Here is a 26,823-nt window from a genome sequence, read left to right on the forward strand (position 1 = left end):
CCAGATATTCCATTCCTAAGTATGAAAGGCCACCGGCTTTGTATGGTTCACTTATGCCATTTTACAGTCCAGGCAAGTAGGCCCTGATTCTGTCATCAAACTCCTCTTGCCTTCTGTCTCTGAAAACTCGAGTCTGAGCCTGCATCTGTGACCATGAACTTTTGTCTCATTCTCTGCGCGGCTCATGAAGCCTGACATCAGCCTATTCTCTGCCAAGAACTGTATTTCACCTTCGAATTATCTGCTTCACTCCTTAGCCGATGCATTCCTGTCTAGCAAATTAAGTAAACATTCTTCCAGCTACTGAGCAAAGGCTCGGCTTCTCTGTCCTCATGCAAGTAATTCATAGCCCCGTTACCATGGAAAATTACTACCCCCTCGCATTTAGTGTAGACACTTAGACGCTTGTACACGCACGCACCGTCAGTATAGAATAGATTCTGTCCGAGAGTCCTTCTTTTGTGGATAACATAGTTCTTTAAACATAGGATGTTAGATATGATTTGGGATTAGGTTGACTTGACCCCCCAGACTTTTCGTCTCCACATGTAGAGCTAAATGTCAAGTCCCCTTCACCCCCTAGTTACACGTCAATTACACGTCATGCTGCTGCGCGCGCATCTATGCCAAGTATTATCTTATAGATCCACCTATATATGACATCATAACCAATTATGTTCCTTTTTACTCCTTATTACACCCATTTTCGGTTACGCATATGAATCGTCATTTTCCTTATCAATTGTTACGCCTACTGCATTCGCTTCATTGTAATGTATGTACTATAAAAGTCACTTCTTGTCAATAAAGTATGTACTTCACTTCCTGAACCCCCGTGGTGATGGAACTTGGAGCAACCGATTATAATCGTCCATTGGAATAAAGCCCATTCCGAACCTCTAATACCACGGATTCTGCCTCTCATTTTACTGAGCTATTTTATTATGTTATTGTATCAAATTAAGTCCCGGTAAAGGAATTTTATTTACCACATTTCACTGTTTTTCGACCTTAGTCTGGCTGTGGCCCTGCTAATCAGGAACCCAGCCTGGCTGCTTCCTCTCTAAAATGGTTTCCATGAACATTAGGTACATCTCTAATTGGATTCTGGAGTGCCTTATAAGTCCCTAGTATATGGTATACTATGTACCTAGGGCATAGGTACATCAGAGGCCTACCAGGGGCTGAAGCACGTCTTATGCCACCCCTGGGAAGCACTCCAAAATTACACCAGAGGTCTGCTACTACAGCCTGGGTAAGGTGGTGCATGCACCCCTTACTGTGGTATAGGAATACCTATATAGTGTAGGTAGTGCAGTACACCACACCACACTAGTAATGTCTAATCAGCCAGGAACCAGTGGATCCCTGCCAGAAGCCAGTGGGCTGCTCCCCTATAAATATGAGGATCTCACCTTTGCTCAGCTTAGGGCATTATGTTCCATTAGGAAGCTGAAGACAGGCAAAAGGCCAACCACCCAGCATCTCTTGCAGATACTCAGGATGGATGATCTCTCAGGGCCTAGTGGGCCTGAAGGGGTAGGCAGAGTGGGTGGGGTAGCAGTTGAGGGTGGGCCTGGGAGTGGAACTCCCCCTGGCCCAACCTCTGCTGTTGACCAGTCTGATGAAAATGATCAGGATCTGGACAACCTAGCTCTCCTGGATGAGGATGATGAGGATGAGCACAATGGTCCCCTCTTTGTCCCTCCAGGAAGAGTTGAAAGTAGGGTTAGAAGGGATAGATCTCTCTCAAGGGAGTCTGTCCAGTCTACCTCATCTGTAGGGACCCCTGTTTCTTCTCACAGAGAGAGGGAAACCTCCCAGGAGAGGAGAGCGAGACTGCTGAAGTATGAGTAAGTTCAGCTTCACCTCAGAAAGCAGCAGATGACCCTAGAAAAGGAAGCCCTTGAGCTCTACAGAGCTAGAAAAAATGGAGGGACTAGAGTCCCTTGGTGGCAGCAACGTCCCTAGAGATAGGGAGAGGTCTAATGGCCATAGAAACCTAAGTAAGATTGTCCCTCCCTACCAGAGTGGGGATGACATCCATAAATGGATAACTGCCTTGGAGAGGGCCTGTAAAGTACAGAAGGTCCCTCAAGGTCAGTGGGCAGCAATCTTATGGCTCTCCTTCACAGACAAATGTAGAGATATGATCCTCACTGGAAGAGAAGAGGATGCTGATGATTACAAAGTCCTGAAAAGTGTGAGACTTCATAAGATTGTACAAGCTGATAATGAGGGAGTAGATTCTTAATAACTGTAAAAATCAGCTGTTGCACCAGTACCTGGTAGACTCTGATCTGACTTCTCCCCAAGAATTGGGAAAGAAGGCAGAAAGAAGGCAGACAATGGGTCAGAAATAGGGTGAGGCAGAAGCTACAGAACCAAGGTGGTGACCCAAAGAAGCAAGATTCTAAGAACTCTGACAATGGTGGGGAGAAGGGTAAAGACCAGAAGTCTTCACAAGGTCCCCAAAAATATTCTTCAGGTGGGGATTCACAGTCCAACAAAGGGAAAGGCCAAAAGAAACCATGCTGCAAAGTCTGTAAGCAAAAGACACACTGGACCAGTGATTGCACCAAGTCCAAAGAGAAAACTCCAGCCCCCACCAATGCCCCTAAGGCACCTGCTCCCCCTAGTGCAGTTACAATTGGTGGTGGGAATACACAAGCCAAGGGTATAGTAGGGTTGACCCTGGGTACTGAGTTGGGCTCTGGCCTAGTCAGAGAGACCACTCAGGCTGTTCTTGTCTGTGATGGGGGCATGGATATGACCTCCTCTGTGAGTCCCACTAACTTGGGCAAGTACAGGCAACAGCCTTTAATCAATGGCTTTTGCATTCAGGGACACAGGAGCAAGTGTCACTATCGTGACAAAAGATCTTGTGGATCCTGGGCAGATTATACTTGGTGAAACGTACTAAGTGACCAATGCTAGCAATGTCAGAACAGACCATTCTCTGGCGGTTGTTAACTTCTCCTGGGGAGGGGTAACTGGCCTTAAGAAGGTTGTGGTGTTGCTTGCTTGGCAATGATCTAAAGACTTCAGCTTGGGCAGAAGTAGAGCTCAGGACTCATGCAGAAATACTGGGCATCCCTGCAGATGTGTTTGCTGTGACCAGGTCACAGGCCAAAATGTCTGAAACTGAACAGGCCTTGGATTCTGGAACAAGTGCCATCCAAGAGGAGGAGCAGAAGGATTAAGGCAGAGCCTTCCCCCATGACTCAGAAGGAGGATCAGTCTTTTGAGGGAGATTATCACAGTCCTGAAGAAGGAACTGTCCCAGAGGAGCTTGAGCCTGATCAGGTTGAGTTCTTGGGGACAGGGGGCCCTTCCAGGGCAGATCTGAGCCAGGAGCAGCAGAGCTGCCCCTCTCTTGAACCCCTCAGACAGCAAGCTGCTGCTGAGGCTGCTGGGAGTGCTAGTGGTCCCCATAAGGTGTATTGGGATGATGGACTCTGGTACTCAGAGTGTAGAGACCTCAAGCCTGGTGCCACGAGGAGGTTGGTTATACCTCTGAAGTTCAGGGGCTTCCTATTGACCCTAGCCCATGATATCCTTTAGCAGGTCACCTGGGCCAGAACAAGACTTGGGACAGACTTGTCCCTCACTTTCACTGGCCCCACATGTCTGAAGACACAAAGGAGTTTTGTCGCTCCTGTGTAACCTGCCAAGCCAGTGGCAAAGCAGGTGGCAAAACAAAGGCCCTCCTGATACCACTACCTGTGGTGGGGCTGCCCTTTGAAAGAGTGGGGATTGACATTGTTGGTCCCATGGATCCCTAAACAGCATCTGGGCATAGACGTATTCTGGTGGTAGTGGATCATGCTACCAGGTACCCAGAAGCTATTCCCCATAGGACCACTACAGCACCTGTGGTGGCAAGGGCCCTCTTGGGAATTATCTCAAGAGTGGATTTTCCTAAGGAGGTGGTATCAGACAGAGGTACCAACTTCATGTCTGGTTACTTAAGAGCAATGTGGAAGGAGTGTGGATTGACTTACAGATTCACCACACCCTATTACCCACAATGTAATGGTTTGGTTGACATGATTAAAGGGCTCCCAGAAAAGCTTAGGTGAAGATAGGACAGTCTCTTGCCCTGCCTTTTGTTTGCATACAGGGAGGTGCCACAAAAGGGGGTTGGCTACAGCACCTTTGAACTTTTGTTTGGTCACCCTGTCAGGGGTCCTTTGTGTTTGGTGAAGGAAGGATGGGAGTTACCTCTCAAGCCCCCAAAGCAAGACATAGTGGACTATGTACTTGGTCTCCGCTCCAGGATGGCTGAGTACATGAAAACGGCACCTAAAAACCTTGAGGCTAGCCAGGAATTGCAAAAAGCATGGCATGACCAAAAGGCTGTACTGACTGTTTACCAGCCAGGACAGAAAGTGTGGGTGTTGGAGCCTGTGGCCCCAGCAGCTCTCCAAGACAAATGGAGTGGACCCCACACAGTTGTTGAACAGAAGGGAGAGGTTACTTACTTAGTAGACCTAGGAACTCCCAGGAGTCCCACAGGGTTCTCCATGTCAACAGGCTAAAGCCATATGTAGACAGGGCTGACATGGGCTTGCTCATGGCTACTGATGAGGGACAGGAGGAAGAGAGTGAACCACTCCCTGACCTCCCCTCACAGAACCCTGTTGATGGGTCAGTTGATTGTGTGGCCTTGGCAGGGAGCCTCACTGCCCAGCAACAAACTGATTTCACATAGGTGCTTAATCAGTTCAGAAACATGTTTTCTCTGACTCCAAGTCAGACTACCTGGTGCACTCATGAAGTGGACACTGGGGACAGTCTGCCTATTAAAAATAAGATTTATAGGCAACCTGACCATGTCATAGTACTTGGTTTTTATGTGAGAGGGCGCCCCTGCATGAGCAGAGCCCCTCTTCAGAGTTCGGAGTACCTCCTCTGATGCTGTTTGTGGTGCAGCCTGACCATATACTCTTAAGTGCATTATAACCTCGCGATAAATGCTAACTTTGGACAGGGTGCACGGAACATGTCGTGTTTGGTGTAATAAACTTTGGAATACTAGCCCCCCCCGCCAGTTCTGGCGGCGGGAGTAGCATTCCACCCTTCTAGAGGGAGAGACATGTTCACACTGGTCTACCCGGTAAAGACTTTCTAAAGCCCTGGCATCACAAAATGGATGCCACTGCCACAGACACGGGTCTAGCCTCCTGCTGCTGACCGACACTCCGGCAGAGGAGGCCTGGACAATAGGTTTGCTGTCCCAGGGAGGTGTAACCACCTCCCCAGACAGGCAGATGTGTATTGGGGCTGGGCGGGAGCACTCTCTAGTGCTTTGAAGTCCTGCACTGGGGGCACACCTGAGGTCCCTGTCCTTAGTCCAGTTCAAACCGTTTGCAGGGGCTACCTGTCCCTGCTCTGGCATGAAACTGGACAAAGTAAATGGCTGTAACCAACCCTCTTTCCAAACCCTCCCATAGGTGGGTCCCTAGAGTGTGTCCAACCCCCAAACTTAGTATAAGTATGGGAACGCAGTCCTTGAGACTTTGGATTTCCCTGGACGAAACTCTTCAACATATATCCTGGACCTTCGACATTCTATTTCGACTAGAAGACGGAAGAAATCTCCCTTGGGGTCAAGGAGTGACTCCCCTGCTTGGCAGGCACCAAAGAAGCAACTGTCCAGTCTGCAACTCTGAAGCTCCTGCCGGACGCCGAAGTCTTTGCATCACCAGAGGTAGATTTCCAGACTTCCCCGAGGCTACCCTGAGTCCACAGCAAAGCTGAGGCCCGTGGCTATCGTGGGTGATGTGGAACCGTGACCCCTGGACATCATGATCTTTTGCCGATCCATCATCTTACTGGTCTTCCTCGAAGTTGTGCTTTGGTTTCCTAGTAGCTCCAGTCTTGAGCACCTCCTGCACCGAAAATCTCTGGCCTCCACTCCCGAGTGACCCGTGGGCCAGTTTCAAGTGCGACCACTCGAGGCTCATTTGCAATTGCTAGCCCATTGGCTAGCGGGTCCCCATGAAGAAAACTCCTCTTCTGATTGGACTTTCCTGGTTGGTCCAGATGTGCCCCAACTTACCCTCACTGGGTGAGTCCCCCAGACCTTGCTGGTCTGCACCAACGTCCTTCTTCTATTTCCACGTGACTTGCCGTTGCCAAGGCTTGTTAGGTCCATCCTGGACACCGCAGCACTCGACAGACTTTGTGGGACAGCTCGAATCCAGCTCCTGGTCATCGTCGACACCTCCTGGACCTCGTGGATGAAGAGTCAAAACACTTGTCAACTCACCTGAAGCACCCGGCATCTGTGGGCATTGGACTATCGTGCCCCTGGTCACTGGTAAGTGACCCAGACTCTGTCCCCTCTGCTTTCAGGTTCCTTCCATCCTCGATTCAGGCTTGGATCTCTTCACGGCAGCAGCACTTCTTTGCCAGCTTCCATTGAAAACAGCGACGCGACCCAACACCAAAAGACACCTATGCACCCGGCTTCCCTGGGTGAAGTAACTAGAGTACTCCGGTGCTCCCGTGGGTGTTGGCCCTAGACACCTCTAAGTCCAAAAGAGTTCGCTTGCAGTCATCCTCTAAGTGTCCTTAAACTCTTAATTTCCAACTGCGACTTTCCCCATAGAAGTTAACGGTGATTCACGGCTGTGTTCTCACATTGCACGCGTCCCCCGTGGGTCCCCTGTGTCACTACCTTGGGTGGTTCCTTGTGGTCCAAGCACTTCTACAGGCTCTAGGCGCGTGTATCACGTGAGTGTTTTGTAGTCCGTTTCACAACTGAACTACTTGTTCCCAAAGCATTTTATGCTTGATTGTGCCACCTTTTGCATCTTTGAAACCATTTTGAAGCCAATTCTGCAAATATTCACTGTAACATTGAACACAATAAAAATAATCGCACACTATGAGTGTGGAGAATTCGCAATCCATATTTTCAAGTGCCTTCTTGAATGCTTGTAGCTCAGCTCGCTGAGTTGTACAGTCTCCTAGAGCTTGCATTTTTGTGACCATTGGTCTGTATTTGCCATTGAGCATACGACCTTTAACGATCGCGCATGCTGCACAATAAGCTTGCTTACCCCCGTAGCGGATTGTGCAGATCCGTCAGTATAAATTATAAATTCGTACTGATCAAGAGGGAGAATTTCAGTAGGCAGAGGACATTCGTGTTCGTATTGCAGGAATGATTGTGTTTTCAAATAAGGATCAAAACATATTCAACATCAGTTGCAGCAAGAGAATTAACCCATTGTATCCATCTCGGATGTAAAGCTTTTGCATTCAGAATGCTAGCTTTTGTAACTGCCTCTAAGGCTGGTACAAGAGTCATGACCATAATGCGTTTCCCCTGTGTTAGGGCTCTTTCTTTCGATAGAGCGGTTTGAACTGCTGTCAGAATTTTTTTTGTAGAAGTGAATTTCATTTCTGCTTGTGTATACAAGTGGGATTTGTATGCAATTGGTACTTTTTCACCTTCGTTAAAAGCTAAATAGGTAAATCCACATTGACCTGGAATGATTCGGATCACTAAGTTGCATACGTTTACGCGTGTTTGCAAGTGTTTCGTTGCTAACATGTCTGTTTGAAGTGAACGCAAAATTTCTGTGTGTTTTTGTGTCCAATGTGTGATTTTAAAATCAGGTTTGATTAATTTGTAGAGAGGTTTAACCCTCTCTGCGTAATTTAAAATGTAAGTTCTTCCGAAATTCAGGAAACCTAGAATCGACTGTAAGTTTTTCAGCGTTTTTGGAGGTTGGAGCAGTGCATACTTTTCTAAAAGTTAGCTTCCAGGCTTTTGCCTTAACTTGAAAGTTCATATCCTAGGAAAAGGACGTTGAGATGTGCAATTCTTGATTTTTTTAAATTGAATTTGTAACCCTCAGAGGTGAAGCCCAGTATAATGGTGCTCACCCTGTTCAAGTGCCTGTCCAGGTCATCTTCTGTCAGATTTATATCATCGACATATGACAATGCCTCGTCATCATAAGTTTGTAGTAACTCTGTTACTCTTGCTGAGAATAACCCTGGGCTGTTTTTTAACCCCTGTGGGAGTCGACAAAATTGATACTACATCCGCATTATTGAGAAAGCGGTCAAATATCTACTTTCAGGTGCAATATTTTGACAAAAGAAACCATTTGAAATGTCTAATGTGGTTTTATATTTTTTACGCACAATGTTATTCATTACTGCTGTACCGTGTGCATTTTGCACTGCAAAGGTTTGGGAACAAGAGTTTAGGTGTCTGTAATCCAAAACTAGACAATATGTATTGTCTGGTTTGGAGACAGGAAACAAAGGATTGTTCATTGATGAGGTGCAGGTTTCAATCACCTCCTGGTATTCAAGTTGATCTAAGATCTCCCTGACCTGTTTTTTTAGCTTCCTGCTTAACTGGGTACTGCCTTTGTGAAGCTGGTTGATTTTTTAACTGGATCTTATGGTGAGGTGAGTCCTCATCCCATCCTACATGATTTTTGTATAAATCTGGGGCATGGGCCACTGCCCCTTTCCTGGCATAAGTATATTTTAAATGTACTGGAACATGGTCGGAGAAAGCTGGCATGATGATGTCTTCGCCATGTGGGCACTCTCTGACAAATTGTGGTGGCCAGTTCTTTTCTGCTAGAAGTATATCATAACCCCTTGAAAGTCTCTCCCAAAAGAGTGCTTTCACTTTTCTTGGTATGTCTCCCTCCATCCGGAGTGTATTCATATAACCTACGTGGAGAACTAACCCTGGTGTCTACAGTCTCAACTTGTATGTCTTCATTCAAGTCCACTGTCTCCACAAGTCCCTTCAGGTTCTGGCGAACTACTGTAACTTCTGCTGCACTGTCCAACATTGTCTAAGCCCATTCTCCGTTCTTGAGTTGTGTTCTCAGAATTCTCGGCATGTCTGATCTTTAGATCTGCTACTTTCTTCTTGGAGAATTGAGGTTTTGGTTTGTTTTTCTGAACGTGTTGATCGTCTTTGGACTTCACGCGTTCTTCTTTGTGATCCGACCGTCTGCTTCTTTCAGATGTCTGTGACAATATCTGAAAGGTATGAGAGGAGCGTGTATCAGTATCCTGATATCTGTCAGGATTTCTCAAATTATCCCTATTCCTGAGGTTGTACCTCCCTTGAGAGGGCTCCTTTTGAGGAGACCTACATCGGGATTGAGAATGCTTCTCTTTGGAATGCTGTTTGCTATTTTCCCACTTCTTTTTAGAAGAGGGTGTAGTGTTTTTAGTAAAGACCTTATCAGGACTTTCAGACAGTTGTGGTTTAACTGGTTTCCCTCCCAAACTGTCTCTGCCTAATTCTTCATAGGATTTTTCAATTATTCTGGCTAGTTCTTGTGGTTGTTCTGTTACATCAAATTCCCTTAGTTTCTGGCTGATTGCCACTGATGCTGCTTCTCCTTTAATATTAGATAATATTATTGTTGAGACACGGTCGAAATTTTTAAGTAACTTCATACCTAAATTCAGAGCAGGCTGGGCCCCGTATTCGCTTTGAATTTGACGGAACACCATGTGTTTTTGTGTAGATGGCAGCAAAGACTGTGCCCCAAGAGGAGCAGTCTTCCAGATGTGGTGTGATCCCCATTGGTAAACAGATTGTTAGAATTCTGTTTTTTCAAAAGGGTTAGTATTAGGAAATACTGCTTCGATTTGAGTAATTGTTTGAGCTATCCAGAATGGAATTTGTTCACGTTTTGTGGGCCTTTTACCCATGACTGCGTGTAAAGTCTGTGGAGTGACTTTCTGTGTATTCCCCTGGTGAGTATTATGTTGTGGAATAACTAATGGTGGTTGTACTGTAAAAGTCCGCATGACATATTGAACCAATAGTCTGTAAATTTTAATTAACTCCTTGAGTTGAGCAAGTAATTTTACATCTGTCATTTCTTCAATGTCAGGATGTGATGTGTAGCCGGCTAAAATCGGCCATGTAGCTCCTGGTCTACCCAGTGGACCGAGACTGGTAGGTAATGTGATTGTAATGTTTTAGGGCGCCTTTAAACCAGAGCTCATGCTCCTGGTATGTGAGTGGAATTTCAATATCCTCGAAAGGAATATATTCCTCAGGTGGTTCATCTTCTTTGTAGAAGTGAAACATTTTAGTTACTGGATTTGATTCTGGGAATACTATCCATGAATAGAATACCTGTGTCTGGTGAGATTCATGTGCCTCTATTACAAAAACTGTTCTACCAACTCTAGGTGTTAGGCCATGTTTTATAAGTTTTAGAGTAATGGCCCTCCTTAAATTTGCATTTTCATCGGTTTCATTAAAACCTGTATTATTAAAAAGTACTGCGACATCATCGGGTACAGTTCCACCAGTTTCAGTGTCTGTGCCGTTTTCGGACATTGTTTAATGAAAGTTGCAGAGCAAGTTTCAAGGGAACAGAGATAAGGTGCACAATATTTTGGAACACTGTATCCTTCAACGTTGACCAAACCAAACAGCTAATACATAGGACTTTTGCCCTACTCAGCTATGGCGGATATTATCCCTAACATCATAAGAGGTGGTATGCACACCATCGTTTCTCTACATATAATCCATATTATCAAACTTTAAAGAGTTGCGAAACTGGGCTGTGCCTTGCCCTAATGCACCATGATCAGTACAATGCTGTGGGGAGCGCGTGCGAACGCTCCACTCCCAGACGCACAGCGTGAGTGGATATTATATCCTGCTACTTGATTCAACTTTTCAAACTTATTCAAATTCATCGCATTTAATCCACAATCTTTGCCAGAACTTTCATGCCGTCCTTTTCCTTATCCACATATATAGCGTCCTACATTTTGAATGCTTCCCATATTTCGGTGTGCCCATCCGGACCTCTTCGTAAATACGAACAAAATGCAGAGAATCATTGAGAGCAGCATCTTCTTTATTAGGAACCCAATGCATTTCGGGCTTATAACAAGCCCTTCGTCAGGGGTGACTGAAAAGTAACAGTTTAAAAAAACCATTACTAAATGTCTTCTGTGTAACATAATCCTCACATCAATTCATGATTCATTTTACAAATCAATGTCCTCCTGTATTTATTACTCTAACCGTAATCAGAATCAATTGCTTTTGAACTCAAACTTTCTACCTCCCCTTAAATACCAATCTATTTTTATTCACTCCCCAACCCGTGCTGTGAAAAACTGTGCATGTGTAAAACTACGTTCCCCTCTGATGTCAAACCCCTTCCTTTCTATACTTCGTATAACCACCTATTCCCCCATCAACAAGTCGCATTCTCCCCATTATTATCCCCACTCACTCCAGACGTCTTATGGAGTATTATCAGTAGGGGTCTCTGAGAAAAGCACGACTGAGTTACTTCAGTATCTAGCGTTAAATTAGTGCCTTACCAAACCGTTGGGTGCCATGTAGTGTAGTTCCTATTTCCCTGATAGGCTCTGCGCATTGGAATAATATACACTATAGATTTGACATAGGACTAAGGTCAGTATGTCTCTATCGAGTATATTAAACTTAATTACTTGTGTTTGCCAGCTAACTCAGAGGTCACTAGAAACTTCTCGAATGAACAAGAAGGGATTAGTCTCTGACAACCGCATAAACATGACAACTTTGTTTCCCTTAGAGTCGCAACAATCTCAGAATCGTGGAAACAATAGATAACAGTTTCACTCAGTCAATAGTGCATGCCTCGTTTCTACAGAGTTGCATAGAAATAGAGAGTCGGACGTTTCAATAAAAAGGGTTTATTGAACAGTCTTATTTCTCATGCAAGAGATATGAACTGCTACAATCGTAAGACAGGCTGCGAAGTACAATACGTACAGAGTTAGCAGTAAGATAAAATAATACTGCAATAGCATGGTTTGTAGCTATGACATATATTCATAAAATACATACATAACACAGGCTAAAATGTGATACTCATCTGGTGCTTCTAAATAGTTCTACCCCAGTGTACCTAACCTAAGTGTAGTACGAGGTATGAAGTGGGTACTGTGTTCTAAAGTATAGCTAGCTATATTTTAGTTCAGCCAAGAGTTGCCAAACGTTTCTCTAGGTTCTAGCCTGCTCCATACCTCAGAATGCGCGAGGTTGGAATCTCTTTCCTGGACTCGATATCTAACACCCCGCAAGGGGAGTCAGACACACTGGAGCTGGATTCTCTGCAAGGAGGATGACAGCGTCTGGTCAGTGCATCAGGCTGGGACTCGATCTCCTTCCGAACTTGCCGTGGCGAACCGCGCAGCAGTCGTACTGGATCAGACTGGATCAGACCGAGGGCCGAGGACCGTGGTTTGCCAGGGCAAGTGCAGGTATATTTATACCTTGAATGTGTTTAGGAATGCCAGTATTGACATTAAAGTCAGGCAGAGGAACGTCATGAATGAACCCCTAAGGAATAGATGTTCATGCATAATAATGAGTTCTTGGAGAAATCAATATCCAAGCAAGGGAAATTCCTAAAGGCTTAAGTGTCTGGTTTTCCAAGAACTCGTTGTGACGTGGATGGACGGATGTAGGTGAGCATGCCTGTATTTGGTTAGCATGGACAATGCCTCAATAAGGGCTGGATTTTCTATGCCTAAATAAGGGCAATATGAGCTGTACCTATATAAGGGCGTAAATCGTGAAACCTATATACGGAATCTAAATCGACACACAACAGAGGACTCGCCATCGCTCACAAGACCTCCCTTTGAGTTTCCACCTCCAACACAAGCGATCTCCACTCCAATACATAACACCTTCACTTCCAGATCCAGACCAACCCCAGGACCATGCTATGGGGCACCCTCGCCTACAGACCCCCCCGGACCATGCACCCAGTCCGCAGCCACTATCGCCGACCTCGTCACACCCCACGCCATCACATCCACAGTCTACATTCTACTCGGAGACCTCAATTTCCACCTCGACAACCTCAGCGATCCTGACTCCATCTCCCTTCTCGACAACCTCTCCAACCTCGGACTGAAGTAGCTCGTCACCACCCCCACGCACAGAGCAGGACACACACTCGACCCCATCTTCGCAGGAGGGACAAACATCCATTTCAGCCAAACCTTGTAGGCCCCGTGGACAGACCACCACTGCGTACACTTCACCTTCAACACTTCCACCAGACCCAAACCCCCCGTGCCCGCCTCAAAGGAACTGGAGCAAGATCACAGAGGAGCACCTTAACACCACCCTCCACCTAGACCCACCCAGCTCCATGACCGACGCCAATCCCACAGCCAAGGAATTTCACCACAGGATTTCCAGCTGCGCCAACAAGCTCGCACCTCTCTGCCACCCCGGCAAACAACGCCCCCTGAAAGCTGCCTCTTTCACCACCAAACTCCAAGTAGCCAGGCGCTCCTGCAGATGCCTCGAGAAAACCTGGCGTATCCGGAAAACCACGGAAGACCTGAACAGCTACCTGAAGGAATAAACAGAACATTTGTAAAGCGCACTACTTACCCGTGAGGGTTTCAAGGCGCTGAGTGGGAGGGATGCTGATCTAATAGCCAGGTCTTGAGGAGTCTTCTGAAGGTTAGCAGGTCCTGGGTCTGCTGAAGGAGGATGGGGAGGGTGTTCCAGGTCTTGGCGGTGAGGTGGGAGAACGATCTGCTGCCGGAGGTCACTCTTTGGATGCGGAGGACTGTGGCGAGGGCGAGGTCGGCAGAGCGGAGCTGGCGGTTGGGGGTGTAGAAGCTGAGTCGTCGGTTGAGGTATGCTGTTCTGGTGTTGTGGTGTGCCTTGTGTGCGTGGGTGAGGAGTTTGAAGGTGATCCTCTTGTTGACGGGGAGCCAGTGCAGGTCTCTCAGGTGGGGTGTGATGTGGCTGCAACGAGGGATGTCGAGGATCAGGCAAGCAGAGGCGTTTTGAATGCGCTGGAGGCTTAAAAGACACCAAGCGGACTTTCATCAAGAACAAAATCCACACCAATGCAACCAGTTTAAAGAACTCTTCAACGTTATACAGCAATTCACCAAACCCCCCAGTGAAGCCACGGACATCACACCATCCCAGGAACTCTGCAACAAGCTAAGCTCCTACTTAAATCTGAAATTCAAGACCCTCTATGACAACTTCAGCGAACAGATGCTGGACACCACCCCACTCGCCACCACCACCTACAAAGAACCGATCATCACAACCTGGAATCCTGCCACCGTCGAACACATCACCGTGATCATGAAGAACACCCATTCAGGAGCCCCCACGGACCGCTGCCCACCATACATCTACCACAGGGCCGCTGCCGCCATCTCACCCAAACAAGAATGTACCATCAACGCGTCTTTCGAATCCGGCATCTTCCTCGATGACTGGAAGCGGGCGGAGGTCAAACCTCTCCTCAACACCCTCTACGCCGGAATCAACCGAACTCTTCTCCACAAGCTCCCACCCATTGAGAACGCCGTAGCCAGACTCGTCCTTGGAACCCCACGGCACAAACACATGACCCAACTCCTACAAAGCCTCCACTGGCTCCCAGTCGAGAAGAGAGTAACCTTCAAACTGCTCACCCATGCTTACAAATCCCTCCACAACATCGGACCCAAATACCTCAAGGAGAGAGCCTCCTTCCACGTACCCAAGAGGAACCTTCGCTCAGCAGACCTCGCCCTTGCAGAGACCCTCCATATTCGCAGAACCAGAGCAGGCAGAAGAGCTTGCTCCTACGTCACAGCCAAATCCTGGAACGAGCTCCCTGTCAACATCAGATGCTCTCCCACACTCCACACCTACAGGGAGAACCTCAAGACCTGCCTTTTTGACTGAACCGGAGCTGCACCCCCCCCTCCAGCGCCTTGAGACCCTCACGGGTGAGTAGCGTGCTTTATAATTCCCTGATTGATTGATTGATTGATCTGGAGTGATGAGGTAATCTGTCGAGCACTGGGGATCGCATCTACAGCGATGAGGTAATCTGTCGAGCACTGGAGACCACATCTGCAGTGATGAGGTAATCTGTTGATCACTGGAGATCGCATCTGGAGTGATGAGGTAATCTGTTGAGCACTGGAGACCTCATCTGCAGTGATGAGATGATCTGTCTAGCACTGGAGGTCGCATCTGGAGTGATGAGGTAATCTGTCTAGAACTGGAGACCTCATCTGCAGTAATGAGGTAATCTGTCTAGCACTGGAAATCGCATCTAAAGTGATGAGGTAATCTGTCTAGGACTGGAGATTGCATCTGCAGTGATGAGGTCACCTGTCGAGCAGTGGAGACTGCATCTACAGTGATGAGGTAATCTGTCGAGCACTGGAGATCGCATCTGGAGTGATGAGGTAATCTGTCGAGCAGTGGAGAACGCATCCACAGTGATGAGGTAACCTGTCTAGCACTGGAGATTGCATCTGGAGTGATGAGGTAACCTGTCAAGCACTGTAGACCTAATCTGCAGTGGTGATATGATCTGTCGAGCACTGGTGATCGCATCTGGAGTGATGAGGTAATCTGTCTAGCACTGGGGATCGCATCTGCAGTGATGAGGTAATCTGTCGAGCAGTGGAGACCGCATCTACAGTGATAAGGTAATCTGACTAGCACTGGGGATCGCATTTGCAGTGATGAGGTAATCTGTCTAGCACTGGAGACCGCATCTACAATGATGAGGTATCTGTCAAGCAGTGGAGAACGCATCTACAGTGATGAGGTAACCTGTCTAGCACTGGAGATCGCATCGCAAGTGGTGAGATGATCTGTCGAGCACTGGTGATCGCATCTGGAGTGATGAGGTAATCTGTCTAGCACTGAAGATCGCATCTATAGTAATGAGGTAATCTATCTAGCACTGGAGTTAGCATCTGCAGTGATGAGGTAATCTGTCGAGCAGTGGAGACCACATCTACACTGATGAGGTAATCTGTATAGCACTGGGAATCGCATGTGCAGTGATGAGGTAATCTGTCAAGCACTGGAGACCGCATCTACAATGATGAGGTAACCTGACGTGCAGTGGAGGCCGCATCTGCAGTGGTGAGGTAACCTGTCTAGCACTGGAGATCGCATCTGTAGTGATGAGGTAATCTGTCAAGCAGTGGAGACCGCATCTACAGTGATGAGGTATCCTGTCTAACACTGGAGATCGCATCTGGAGTGATGAGGTAATCTGTCGAACAGTGGTGATTGCATCTAGAGTGATGAGGTAACCTGTCTAGCACTGAAGATCGCATCTACAGTGATGAGATAATATGTCTAGCACTGGAGATCGCATCTGCAGTGAAAAGGTAATCTGTCGAGGAGTGGAGACCGCATCTACAGTGATGAGGTAATCTGTGTAGCACTGGGGATCGCATCTGCAGTGATGAGGTAATCTGTCGAGCACTGGAGACCGCATCTACAATGATGAGGTAACCTGTCGAGCAGTGGAGACCACATCTACAGTGGTGAGGTAGCCTGTCTAGCACTGGAGATTGCATCTGTAGTGATGAGGTATCTGTCAAGCAGTGAGGACCGCATCTACAGTGATGAGGTAACCTGTCTATCACTGGAGATCGCATCTGCAGTGGTGAGATAATCTGTCGAGCAATGGTGATCACATCTGGAGTGATGAGTTAATCGGTCTAGCACTGAAGATCGCATCTACAGTGATGATGAAATCTGTCTAGCACTGGAGATCGCATCTGCAGTGATGAGGTGATCTGTCGAGCAGTGAAGACCGCATCTACAGTGATGAGGTAATCTGTCTAGCACTGGGGATCACATCTGCAGTGATGAGGTAATCTGTCGAGCACTGGAGACCGCATCTACAATGATGAGGTAACATGTCAAGCAGTGGAGGCCGCACCTACAGTGGTGAGGTAACCTGTCTAGCACTGGAGATTGCAGCTGTAGTGATGAGGTAATCTGTCAAGCAGTGGAGACCGCATCTACAGTGATGAGGTAACCTGTCTAGCACTGGAGATCACATCTGGAGAAATGAGGTAATCTGTTGAGCAGTGGAGACTGCATCTAGAGTGATGAGGTAACCTGTTAAGCACTGGAGATCGCATCTGGAGTGATGAGGTAATCTGTCGAGCACTGGAGATCGCATCTACAGTGGTGAGGTAATCTGTCTAGCACTGAAGATTGCATCTGCAGTTATGAGGTAATCTGTCAAGCAGTGGAAACCGCATCTACAGTGATGAGGTAACCTGTCTAGCACTGAAGGTCGCATCTGCAGTTATGAGGTAATCTGTGGAGCAGTGGAGACCGCATCTACAGTGATGAGGTAACCTACTAGAACTGGAGATCTCATTTGCAGTGATGAGATGATCTGTCGAGCACTGGAGATCGCATCTGGAGAGATGAGGTAATCTGTTGAGGACATGAGACCTCATCTGCATTGGAGATCGTATCTGGAGTGATGATGTAATATGTCTAGCACTGGAGATCGCATCTACAGGAATGAGGTAATCTGTCTAGCACTGGAGACCTCATCTACAGTGATGAGGTAACCTGTCTAGCAGTGGAGACCGCATCTACAGTGATGAGGTGACCTGTCTAGCACTGGAGATCGCATCTGGAGTGATGAGGTAATCTGTCTAGCACTGGAGATTGCATCTACAGTGATGAGGTAATCTGTTGAGCACTGTGACCGCATCTGCAGTGATGAGGTAATATGTTGAGCAGGGAAGACCGCATCTACAGTGATGAGGTAATCTGTCGAGCACTGGAGACCGCATCTGCAGTGATGAGGTAACCTGTCTAGCAGTGGAGGCCGCATCTGCAGTGATGAGGTAACCTGTCTAGCACTGGAGATCGCATCTGCAGTGATGAAATCATGTGTCGAGCACTGGTGATCGGATCTGGAGTGATGAGGTAATCTGTCTAGCACTGAAGATCGCATCTATAGTGATGAGGTAATCTGTCTAGCACTGGGGATTGCATCTTGAATGATGAGGTAATCTGTCGAGCACTGGAGACCTCATCTGCAGTGGTGAGGTAATCTGTTGAGCACTAGAGACCGCATCTACAGTGATGAGGTAACCTGTCTAGCACTGGAGATCGCAATTGCAGTGATGAGATGATGTGTCGAGCACTGGTGGTCGGATCTGGAGTGATGAGGTAATCTGTCTAGCACTGAAGATCACATCTACAGTGATGAGGTAATCTGTCTAGCACTGGAGATCGCATCTGGAGTGATGAGGTAATCTGTCAAGCACTAGAGATCACATCTACAGTGATGTGGTAATCTGTCAAGCCCAGAAGGTCACATCTGCAGTTATGAGGTAATCTGTCGAGCAGTGGAGATCTCATTTGCCATGATGAGATGATCTGTCGAGCACTGGAGATCGCATCTGTAGTGATGAGGTAATCTGTTGAGGACGGGAGACCTCATCTGCAGTGATGAGATGATTTGTCGAGCATGGGAGATCGCATCTGGAGTGATGAGGTAATATGTCTAGCACTGGAGATCGCATCTACAGGGATGAGATGATTTGTCGAGCATGGGAGATCGCATCTGCAGTGATGAGGTAATCTGTTGAGCACTGGAGACCGCATCTACAGTGATGAAGTAACCTGTTGTGCAGTGGAGACCGCATCTACAGTGATGAGGTAACCTGTCTAGCACTGGAGATCACATCTGGAATGATGAGGTAATCTGTCGAGCACTGGAGACCTCATCTACAGTGGTGAGATGATCTGTCGAGCACTGGAGATCGCATCTGGAGTGATGAGGTAATCTGTCTAGCACTGGAGATCGCATCTACAGTGATGAGGTAATCTGTCGAGCACTGGAGACCGCATCTGCAGTGATGAGGTAATATGTTGAGCAGGGAAGACCACATCTACAGTGATGAGGTAATCTGTCAAGCACTGGAGACCGCATCTACAGTGATGAGGTAACCTTTCTAGCACTGGAGATCGCATCTGCAGGGATGAGATGATGTGTCGAGCACTGGTGATCGGATCTGGAGTGATGCGGCAATCTGCCTAGCACTGAAGATCGTATCTACAGTGATGAGGTAATCTGTCTAGCACTGGAGATTGCATTAGCAGTGATGAGGTACTCTGACAAGCAGCGGAGACCGCATCTACAGTGATGTGGTAATCTTTCGAGCAGTGGAGATCGTATCTACAGTGATGAGGTAATCTGTCAAGCACTGGAGACCGCATCTACAGTGATGAGGTAACCTTTCGAGCAGTGGAGACTGCATCTACAGTGATGTGGTAATCTTTCGAGCAGTGGAGATCGCATCTACAGTGATGAGGTAATCTGTCGAGCACTGGAGACCGCATCTACAGTGATGAGGTAACCTGTCGAGCAGTGGAGACCGCATCTACAGTGATGAGGTAATCTGTCAAGCAGTGGAGATCGCATCTGGAGTGATGAGGTAGTCGGTCTAGCACTGGAGATCGCATCTACAGTAATGAGGTAATCTGTCTAGCACTGAAGGTTACATCTACAGTGATGAGGTAACCTGCTAGCACTGGAGATCTCAATGCAGTGATGAGATGAACTGTCGAGCACTGGAGATCACATCTGGAGGGATGAGGTAATCTGTCGAGCACTGGAGACCGTATCTACAGTGATGAGGTAACCTGTCTAGCACGGGAGAACGCATCTGTAGTGATGAGGTAATCTGTCGAGCAGTGGAGTCTGCATTTACAGTGATGAGGTCATCTGTATAGTACTGGAGATCGCATCTGGAGTGATGAGGTGATCTGTCGAGCTCTGGAGACCGCATGTGCAGTGATGAGGTAATCTGTTGAGCAGTGGAGACCACATCAACAGTGATGAGGTAACCTGTCTAGCACTGGAGATTGCATCTTGAGTGAGGGAGTAATCTGTCGAGCACTGGAGACCTCATCTGCAGTGGTGAGATGATCTGTTGAGCACTGGGGATCACATCTGGAGTGATGAAGTAATATGTCTAGTACTGGAGATCACATCTGCAGTGATGAGGTAATCTGTCGAGCACTGGAGATCGCATCTGCAGTGATGAGCTAATCTGTCTAGCACTGGAGACCGCATCTGCAGTGATGAGGTAATCTGTTGAGCACTGGAGACCGCATCTGCAGTGATGAGGTAATCTGTTGAGCCCTGGAGATCGCATCTGCAGTGATGAGGTAATATATCGAGCACTAGGGATCGGATCTGCAGTGATGAGGTAACCTGTCTAGCACTGGAGATTGCATCTGCAGTGAAGTGGTAATCTGTCGAGCACTGGAGACCGCATCTGCAGTGATGAGGTAATCTGTCGAGCACTGGAGACCGCATCTGCAGTGATGAGGTAATCTGTCTAGCACTGGAGATCGCATCTGCAGGGATGAGCTAATCTGTATAGCACTGGAGACCGCATCTACAGTGATGAGGTAATCTGTCAAGCAGTGGAGATCGCATCTGGAGTGATGAGGTAGTCGGTCTAGCACTGGAGATCGCATCTACAGTAATGAGGTAATCTGTCTAGCACTGAAGGTTACATCTACAGTGATCAGGTAACCTGCTAGCACCGGAGATCTCAATGCAGTGATGAGATGAACTGTCGAGCACTGGAGATCACATCTGGAGGGATGAGGTAATCTGTCGAGCACTGGAGACCGTATCTACAGTGATGAGGTAACCTGTCTAGCACGGGAGAACGCATCTGTAGTGATGAGGTAATCTGTCGAGCAGTGGAGTCTGCATTTACAGTGATGAGGTCATCTGTATAGTACTGGAGATCGCATCTGGAGTGATGAGGTGATCTGTCGAGCTCTGGAGACCGCATGTGCAGTGATGAGGTAATCTGTTGAGCAGTGGAGACCACATCAACAGTGATGAGGTAACCTGTCTAGCACTGGAGATTGCATCTTGAGTGAGGAAGTAATCTGTCGAGCACTGGAGACCTCATCTGCAGTGGTGAGATGATCTGTTGAGCACTGGGGATCACATCTGGAGTGATGAAGTAATATGTCTAGTACTGGAGATCACATCTGCAGTGATGAGGTAATCTGTCGAGCACTGGAGATCGCATCTGCAGTGATGAGGTAATCTGTCAAGACCTGGAGATCGCATCTGCAGTGATGAGGTAATCTGTCGAGCACTGGAGACCACATCTACAGTGATGAGGTAATCTGTCTAGCAGTGGAGATCGCATCTGCAGTGATGAGATAATCTGTCGAGCACTGGAGACCACATCTACAGTGATGAGCTAATCTGCCAAACACTGTAGACCGCATCTATAGTGATGAGATAATCTGTCAAGCACTGGAGACCGCATCTGCAGTGATGAGGAAATCTGTTGAGCAGTGTAGACCGAATCTACAGTGATGAGGTAATTTGTTGAGCACTGGAGATTGTAGAAAGGAAGGACCAAAGGAATCTCCTCTGACTCTGAATCAGATGAACGAGGGTGAAGACATAAAGGAGACCCTTCAACCAGGGGTTGGTTAGAACATGTATGTCTACTGCCTGCCGCTCATGGTACCTGGGTAAGAACAGGTGAAGCTGGGGTTCTGATGTGTTGCAAATGAACGTACCAGAGGGTCTTCCACCTCCTGTATATTTCCTCGAAGATGACAGGACTTAGGACACAATTCTGGGAGCATGGAAAGGTCCTCCTGAAAGAGTCTGCCTGAGAGTTCGGAGGACCCTTGATGTGACTGGTTCTGAGGTTTCAAGATGGAGCAGACATAGATCTGTTGTGTTACTGATTCAGAGAACTATCTAGTTAGATAGGACCCAGTTAATACGCTGTCGGTACGAACTACCAAACTTTTCCCTTCAATCAATCAATCAAGTGATTTGTAAAACGTGGCTACTCACCCAAAAAGGTCTCAAGATGCTGGAGGTGGGGGGAATTGGGGGGGGGGGGTGAGAGCTGTTGATCTGTCGCAGGGACTGTGGTTCAGTCGGAGAGTCAGGTCTTGAGGTCCTTCCTGAATTGAGGCAGTGTCAGTGACTGCCTGAGGTGGAGAAGCAGGTGTTCCAAGTCTTTACTGCGAGGTCGGAGAAAGATCTTCCCCTGGCCGTGGTCTTGTGGATACGTGGGATGGCAGCCAGGGCCAGTTGAGCGGAGGTCTCTGGTGGGTGCGTGGAATGTGAGGCGCGGTTGAGGTATGCGGGTCTGAGTTGTCTAGGGCTTTGTAGGCGTGTGTTCAACAACTAACCCAAAAGTTTAATAGATCTCCAAACCGCCATCAACTCCCACCAATTGGAGTATCTCCCTTGCTCCAAAGCGCCCAAGAGACCCTGATACCGGTCCCAAAACCAGGCTGCTGGCATCTATGGCTAGTTAAATTAGGTTGGGGGTAGGCAAAAAAAGTTCCTGAAAAGGATAGACATCATCCACCAGGAAAGACTCTCCCAGATGGAAAGGTTGTCTGAGTTCAGACTTTATACTTCTGCAGGAAAGGAAGACAGTGATCTAGTAAGTGACACACCAAATGGAGTGGTGACTAAGGCATGATACTCAGCACTGACACCTTTAAAGAAAAAGAAGGACAGAAATAGAGATTGGCATCCTTGTTTTCTAGAACAGTGAAGAGCCTAGATGGCAAAGAATTAATATGTGCCATATTCCCTTGAATTCATATCCATTCCCTTGCTGGTGCCTTCTCTTTCGGCTTCAATGCCAGAGGTTCCAGAGCTTGATTTTACTGTGTTCTGGGTGCAAGATGAGTCTCTGAACTGTTTTGAAAGTGGCACCCACATATTCCAACCTCTACGGTAGACAGAGAAGGGACTTGGGTCGGTTGATCAGAAATCCTGGAGTGTCTGTATGGTGGAGACTGTACGTCCTCTGACTGTGCATGGTAGAGAGGCTGAATCAATAAATTGGGCATATACGGGTGGACTATCACCCCTTATGCATGAAGAAGACCCAATACTGGAGCCAGGACCTTGCTAAAAACCCTAGGAGGGGTCCTGAGCCCAAAGAGCAGCCCTCAGAACTGCAGTGTAAAACCTGAGGAATCCGATGAGGGGGCTATCGGGATATGGAGGTAGGCACCCTGAAGATCTATTTTTGTCCGGAAATCCCCCCAGGAAATCCAAGGGAAGACTTGTTGAAGTGTGTATGGTGGGAATGAACTGGTTCAAAAATCTCAAGTCTATAATCATACATAGTCACCCAAGGCTTTCAGGAATAATACTCTGGAATTACATATAGAACCCCTCTCTGGAACAGTGTAAGTTTGCCTTTGTGAATACTGGAACGTAGTGAAATCAGACATTTGGTCTAAGTTTACTTTTGTGAATACCGAAAAGTAGTAAAGTTAGACTTTTGGTCTAAGTTTACCTTTGTGAGTACTGGAGAGTATTAAAGTTAGACTTTTGGTCCAAGTTCACCTTTGTGAATACTGAAAATTAGTAAACTTACACAAAAGTGTAGGTTTACCTTTGTGAATTCCGTGAGATGGAGGTTTCCACACAAGGGTTGCCAGTAAGAGATCTACAACCTAAGATTGTAGTGAATCATTCTCTCCCTTGGCCAGACGATCTAGCCTACCTGGAGCTGAACCTCTGTCCAAGTCCTTCCACTCTTGTTTAGGGACACCCTGAATCTCAGGAATCGCTTGCACCTTCGGAAGGGAGGGTCTTTGGAACAGCTGAAACCCTTCACCTCTTGTACTAGGCTGATCTCTCTCTCTGAAGGTAGCTGGAGATTGGAGGAGAGATGTGAAATGACTGGACGAGGGTCCTCCCTTAAGATATATGTCCTCTAGGCGCAGAAGGATCACCAACAAAAGCGGTGTCATCCTCATATTCTGGAGACACCCAGGAGGAACAAGATGGTGGAGAACTGACAGAATACCGTGGCTTGTCTGAGGAAGACAGAGGATAATGAGAAAGAGACTCTCCTGCGATGCCGGTTTTACACCCCAGACAAGGATCTTAGCATATCCTTCAAACCTCTCTCCAGGACCGGGGGAGAATAAGAGCCTCTGACCCCCGAGGAAGGACAGGTATGGTTTGAGTTCCTTGAATGCTTGCCCATGCTGAACCAGCCGGTAGCCATCAGGAGTGCAACATACACTGAGGAATTGAAGTAATATACCTGATATACACGAGGAGGCCCTTCGGTGTCTGTAACAGTTACAAACAAACAACATGAATGGTTCTACAGTGTACCTCTAGCTACACCATGTGGATATCTGCAACACCGTCAGCAAAATCCAAAGGTAGGCAGATTCCCAGTGTAAATTCAACAGGCAAAGACCAACAACACCAAAGAACCCTTGAAAAAGGGAATGATGCTGAGGCCCTGCAATTCAAACTGGAGGAGGAGGGCATAAACTGTACACAATGTGACGGACAAGCTCCAGCTAACCACAAACAGAATAAACAGATGGAACGCATCATTTAACAAACGCTGAGGACCCTCAGCACCCAAATTACAGAGGTCGCCTCACGCAAACCTCCAACAGCCCTCCTCAGGGAAGCAAAAGGGCACATAAAAAGGACGGACGGTGTTTTGAAATGTGAGGTGCTTTATGGGTACTTTATCCATCCAAACATTGAAATAAAAGAATCATCCAAACAATCATCCACCAACACTGGAGAACTAACACCAGCACCCATAACCGTCAGCCACAGAAACAGAAAATCAGCACCTACAAACCATCAGTCATAGAAAGAGAAGAGTTCTCACCAGAAGCAACAATCCCAAACATAGAAATAAGAGAAGACAAAACACCAGCACCCAGAGCCGTCAGCCACAGAAACAAAACATCGGCACCCACAAAAAAATCAGTTATAGAAACAGAAGAGGTAACAACAGAAGCAACAATCACCAAACATTGAAATATCAGAAGATCCAACATCTGTACCCATTGCCATCAGCCACAGAAACAGAAGATCATCGGCAGCCACAAACCATCAGTCATAGAAACAGAAGAGGTAACATCAGAAGCAACAATCACCAAACTTAGAAATAACAGAAGACCCAACATCTGTTCCCATTGCCATCAGCCACAGAAACAGAAGATCATCGGCAGCCACAAACCATCAGTCATAGAAACAGAAGAGGTCACACCAGAAGCAACAATAACCAAACATAGAAATAACAAAAGATCTAACACCGTGCTGGTGTTAGATCTTTTGTAATTTCTAGCAGTCAGCCACAGATACAGATGCTCATCTGCACACACAATCCATCAGTTATAGAAACAGAAGAGGTACCACTAGAAGCAACAATCACCAAACATAGAAATAACAGAAGACCTAACACCAGCAGCCATAGCAGTCCACCAAAGAAACAGAAGATCATCGGCACCCCCAATCCATCATTCATAGAAGCAGAAGAGGTCCCACCAGAAGAAACAATCACCAAACATAGAAATAACAGAAGACCTAACACCAGTACCCATAGCTGTCAGCCACAAAAACAGAACATCAGCACCCACAATCAATCAGTCATAGAAGCAGAAGAGGTCACACCAGAAGCAACAATCACCAAATGTAGAAATAAAGAAGACCAAACACCAGCACCCATAGCAGTCAGCCACAGATAAAGAGGCTCGTCGGCACCCACAATACATCAGTCATAGAAACAGAAGAGGTACCACTAGAAGCAACAATTACCAAACATAGAAATAACAGAAGACCTAACACCAGCACGAATAGCCATCAGCCACAAAAATGGAAAAACTAGCACCACCACCCTCAATATTCAACCACGGAGAGAGATGAATTAAGTCCAGCACACACAGACCTGAGCGACAGAAACAAAACTAAGGCCGGCACCTACAGTCAGTGAAAGAGAAGAAGTAACTCTAGCACCCCACCCAACAGTTATAAAGAGTGAGGGTGAAAGACAGCCCTCAATCACATAAATTAAGGACCTAATACCCACATTATCAACCATAGAAAGCAAAGAACTAAAGAACTACTGCCAGCACCCACAGCAATGGGGATACAGAAACAGAAAACCTAGCACCACAAGACCTAGAACCAGCACCTTTAGAGTTCAGCCTAAGAAAGGGGTGACAGAGGGCCAAAACATGCAGTCATCTGCCATAGAAAGAAAAGAACGAATATCGTCACCCAAAGCCACCAGCCACTGGCACAGAGGAAGTAGCAGCACAAACAAGAGACACATTCACAAACAGAAGGCCTACCATCAGCACTCACACCCATGAAACACAGAAATAGACGATCTACCACCAGCATCCATAGACCTCAGCACAGAACGTTAACGTATAACTACGCCCACAGCCAGCAGTCACAGATACAGAAAACTAGCAGCAGGACCCATATGCCTGGAAACTGAAGAACCAATACCAGCACCCATATGCATCCACCCAACCACACAAACAGAACATGTACCACCAGCACCTACACACCTCAGCACAGAACGTTAACATATAACTACACCCACAGCCAGGAGGACAGAAACAGAAAAACTAGCAGTAGAATATATACCTCTAGAAACAGAACAACTAACACCAGCAGCCACATACCCTGGCCATAGCATAGCACTTGTAAAGCCATCACCCACAGCAGCAGAAGACAGAAGAGCTACCACCAGTACCCAGTGCTACCACCGGAAAAAGGAAAGCATATTCTATAGGGTATTTCAAAGAAGCTGAAATTGCCTTACCAAAGTATGCGAGGAGGAGCAGGAAGAGACAGAGCACCGCCATTGAAGCTTCTGGGGCGAGGCAGCAACTGAGCTGTCTGGGAGGGGATGTTAAAATACATCAGAAATAAAGAGGAAATACAACTCAAGCAGGAAACACTAGAATGCTGCACACATGAAATGGAAAGTGAAAGACACCACAGAGGGGCATCACATCACACCACTGCACAAGCAGACAAGAGTCTCAGAAGTCTGTGCACAAAGGCAGATCACATCACACCACTGCACAAGCAAACACGAGTCTCAGCAGTCTGTGCACACAGGCACATCACATCACACCACTGCACAATCAAACATGAGTCG

General features: G+C 47.1%; 1 protein-coding gene across 2 annotated transcripts in view; it reads right to left on the bottom strand.

Annotated features, from left to right (window-relative positions):
* LOC146799841 (cell adhesion molecule CEACAM21-like) overlaps window positions 1-26,555 on the bottom strand; it is a 212,443-nt gene extending 185,888 nt beyond the window's left edge. The window contains exons 1-2 of one of the 2 annotated variants that reach the window (XM_085620737.1): window positions 26,482-26,536; window positions 13,439-13,858 (exon numbers count right to left, since the gene is read on the bottom strand). Coding sequence is in view for 1 of the 2 variants with exons in the window: in XM_085620736.1 (XP_085476862.1) it covers window positions 26,482-26,524 (43 nt within the window). In the remaining variant the exon portion in view is untranslated. Of the gene's footprint in view, window positions 1-13,438; window positions 13,859-26,481 lie in introns of both variants that reach the window. The other variant, XM_085620736.1, reaches the window with a different exon arrangement.
* Window positions 26,556-26,823: the final 268 nt, after the last annotated feature.

The sequence above is a fragment of the Triturus cristatus genome, chromosome 8 (assembly GCF_964204655.1).
Source record: "Triturus cristatus chromosome 8, aTriCri1.1, whole genome shotgun sequence".
NCBI classification, from domain to species: Eukaryota; Metazoa; Chordata; class Amphibia; order Caudata; family Salamandridae; genus Triturus; species Triturus cristatus.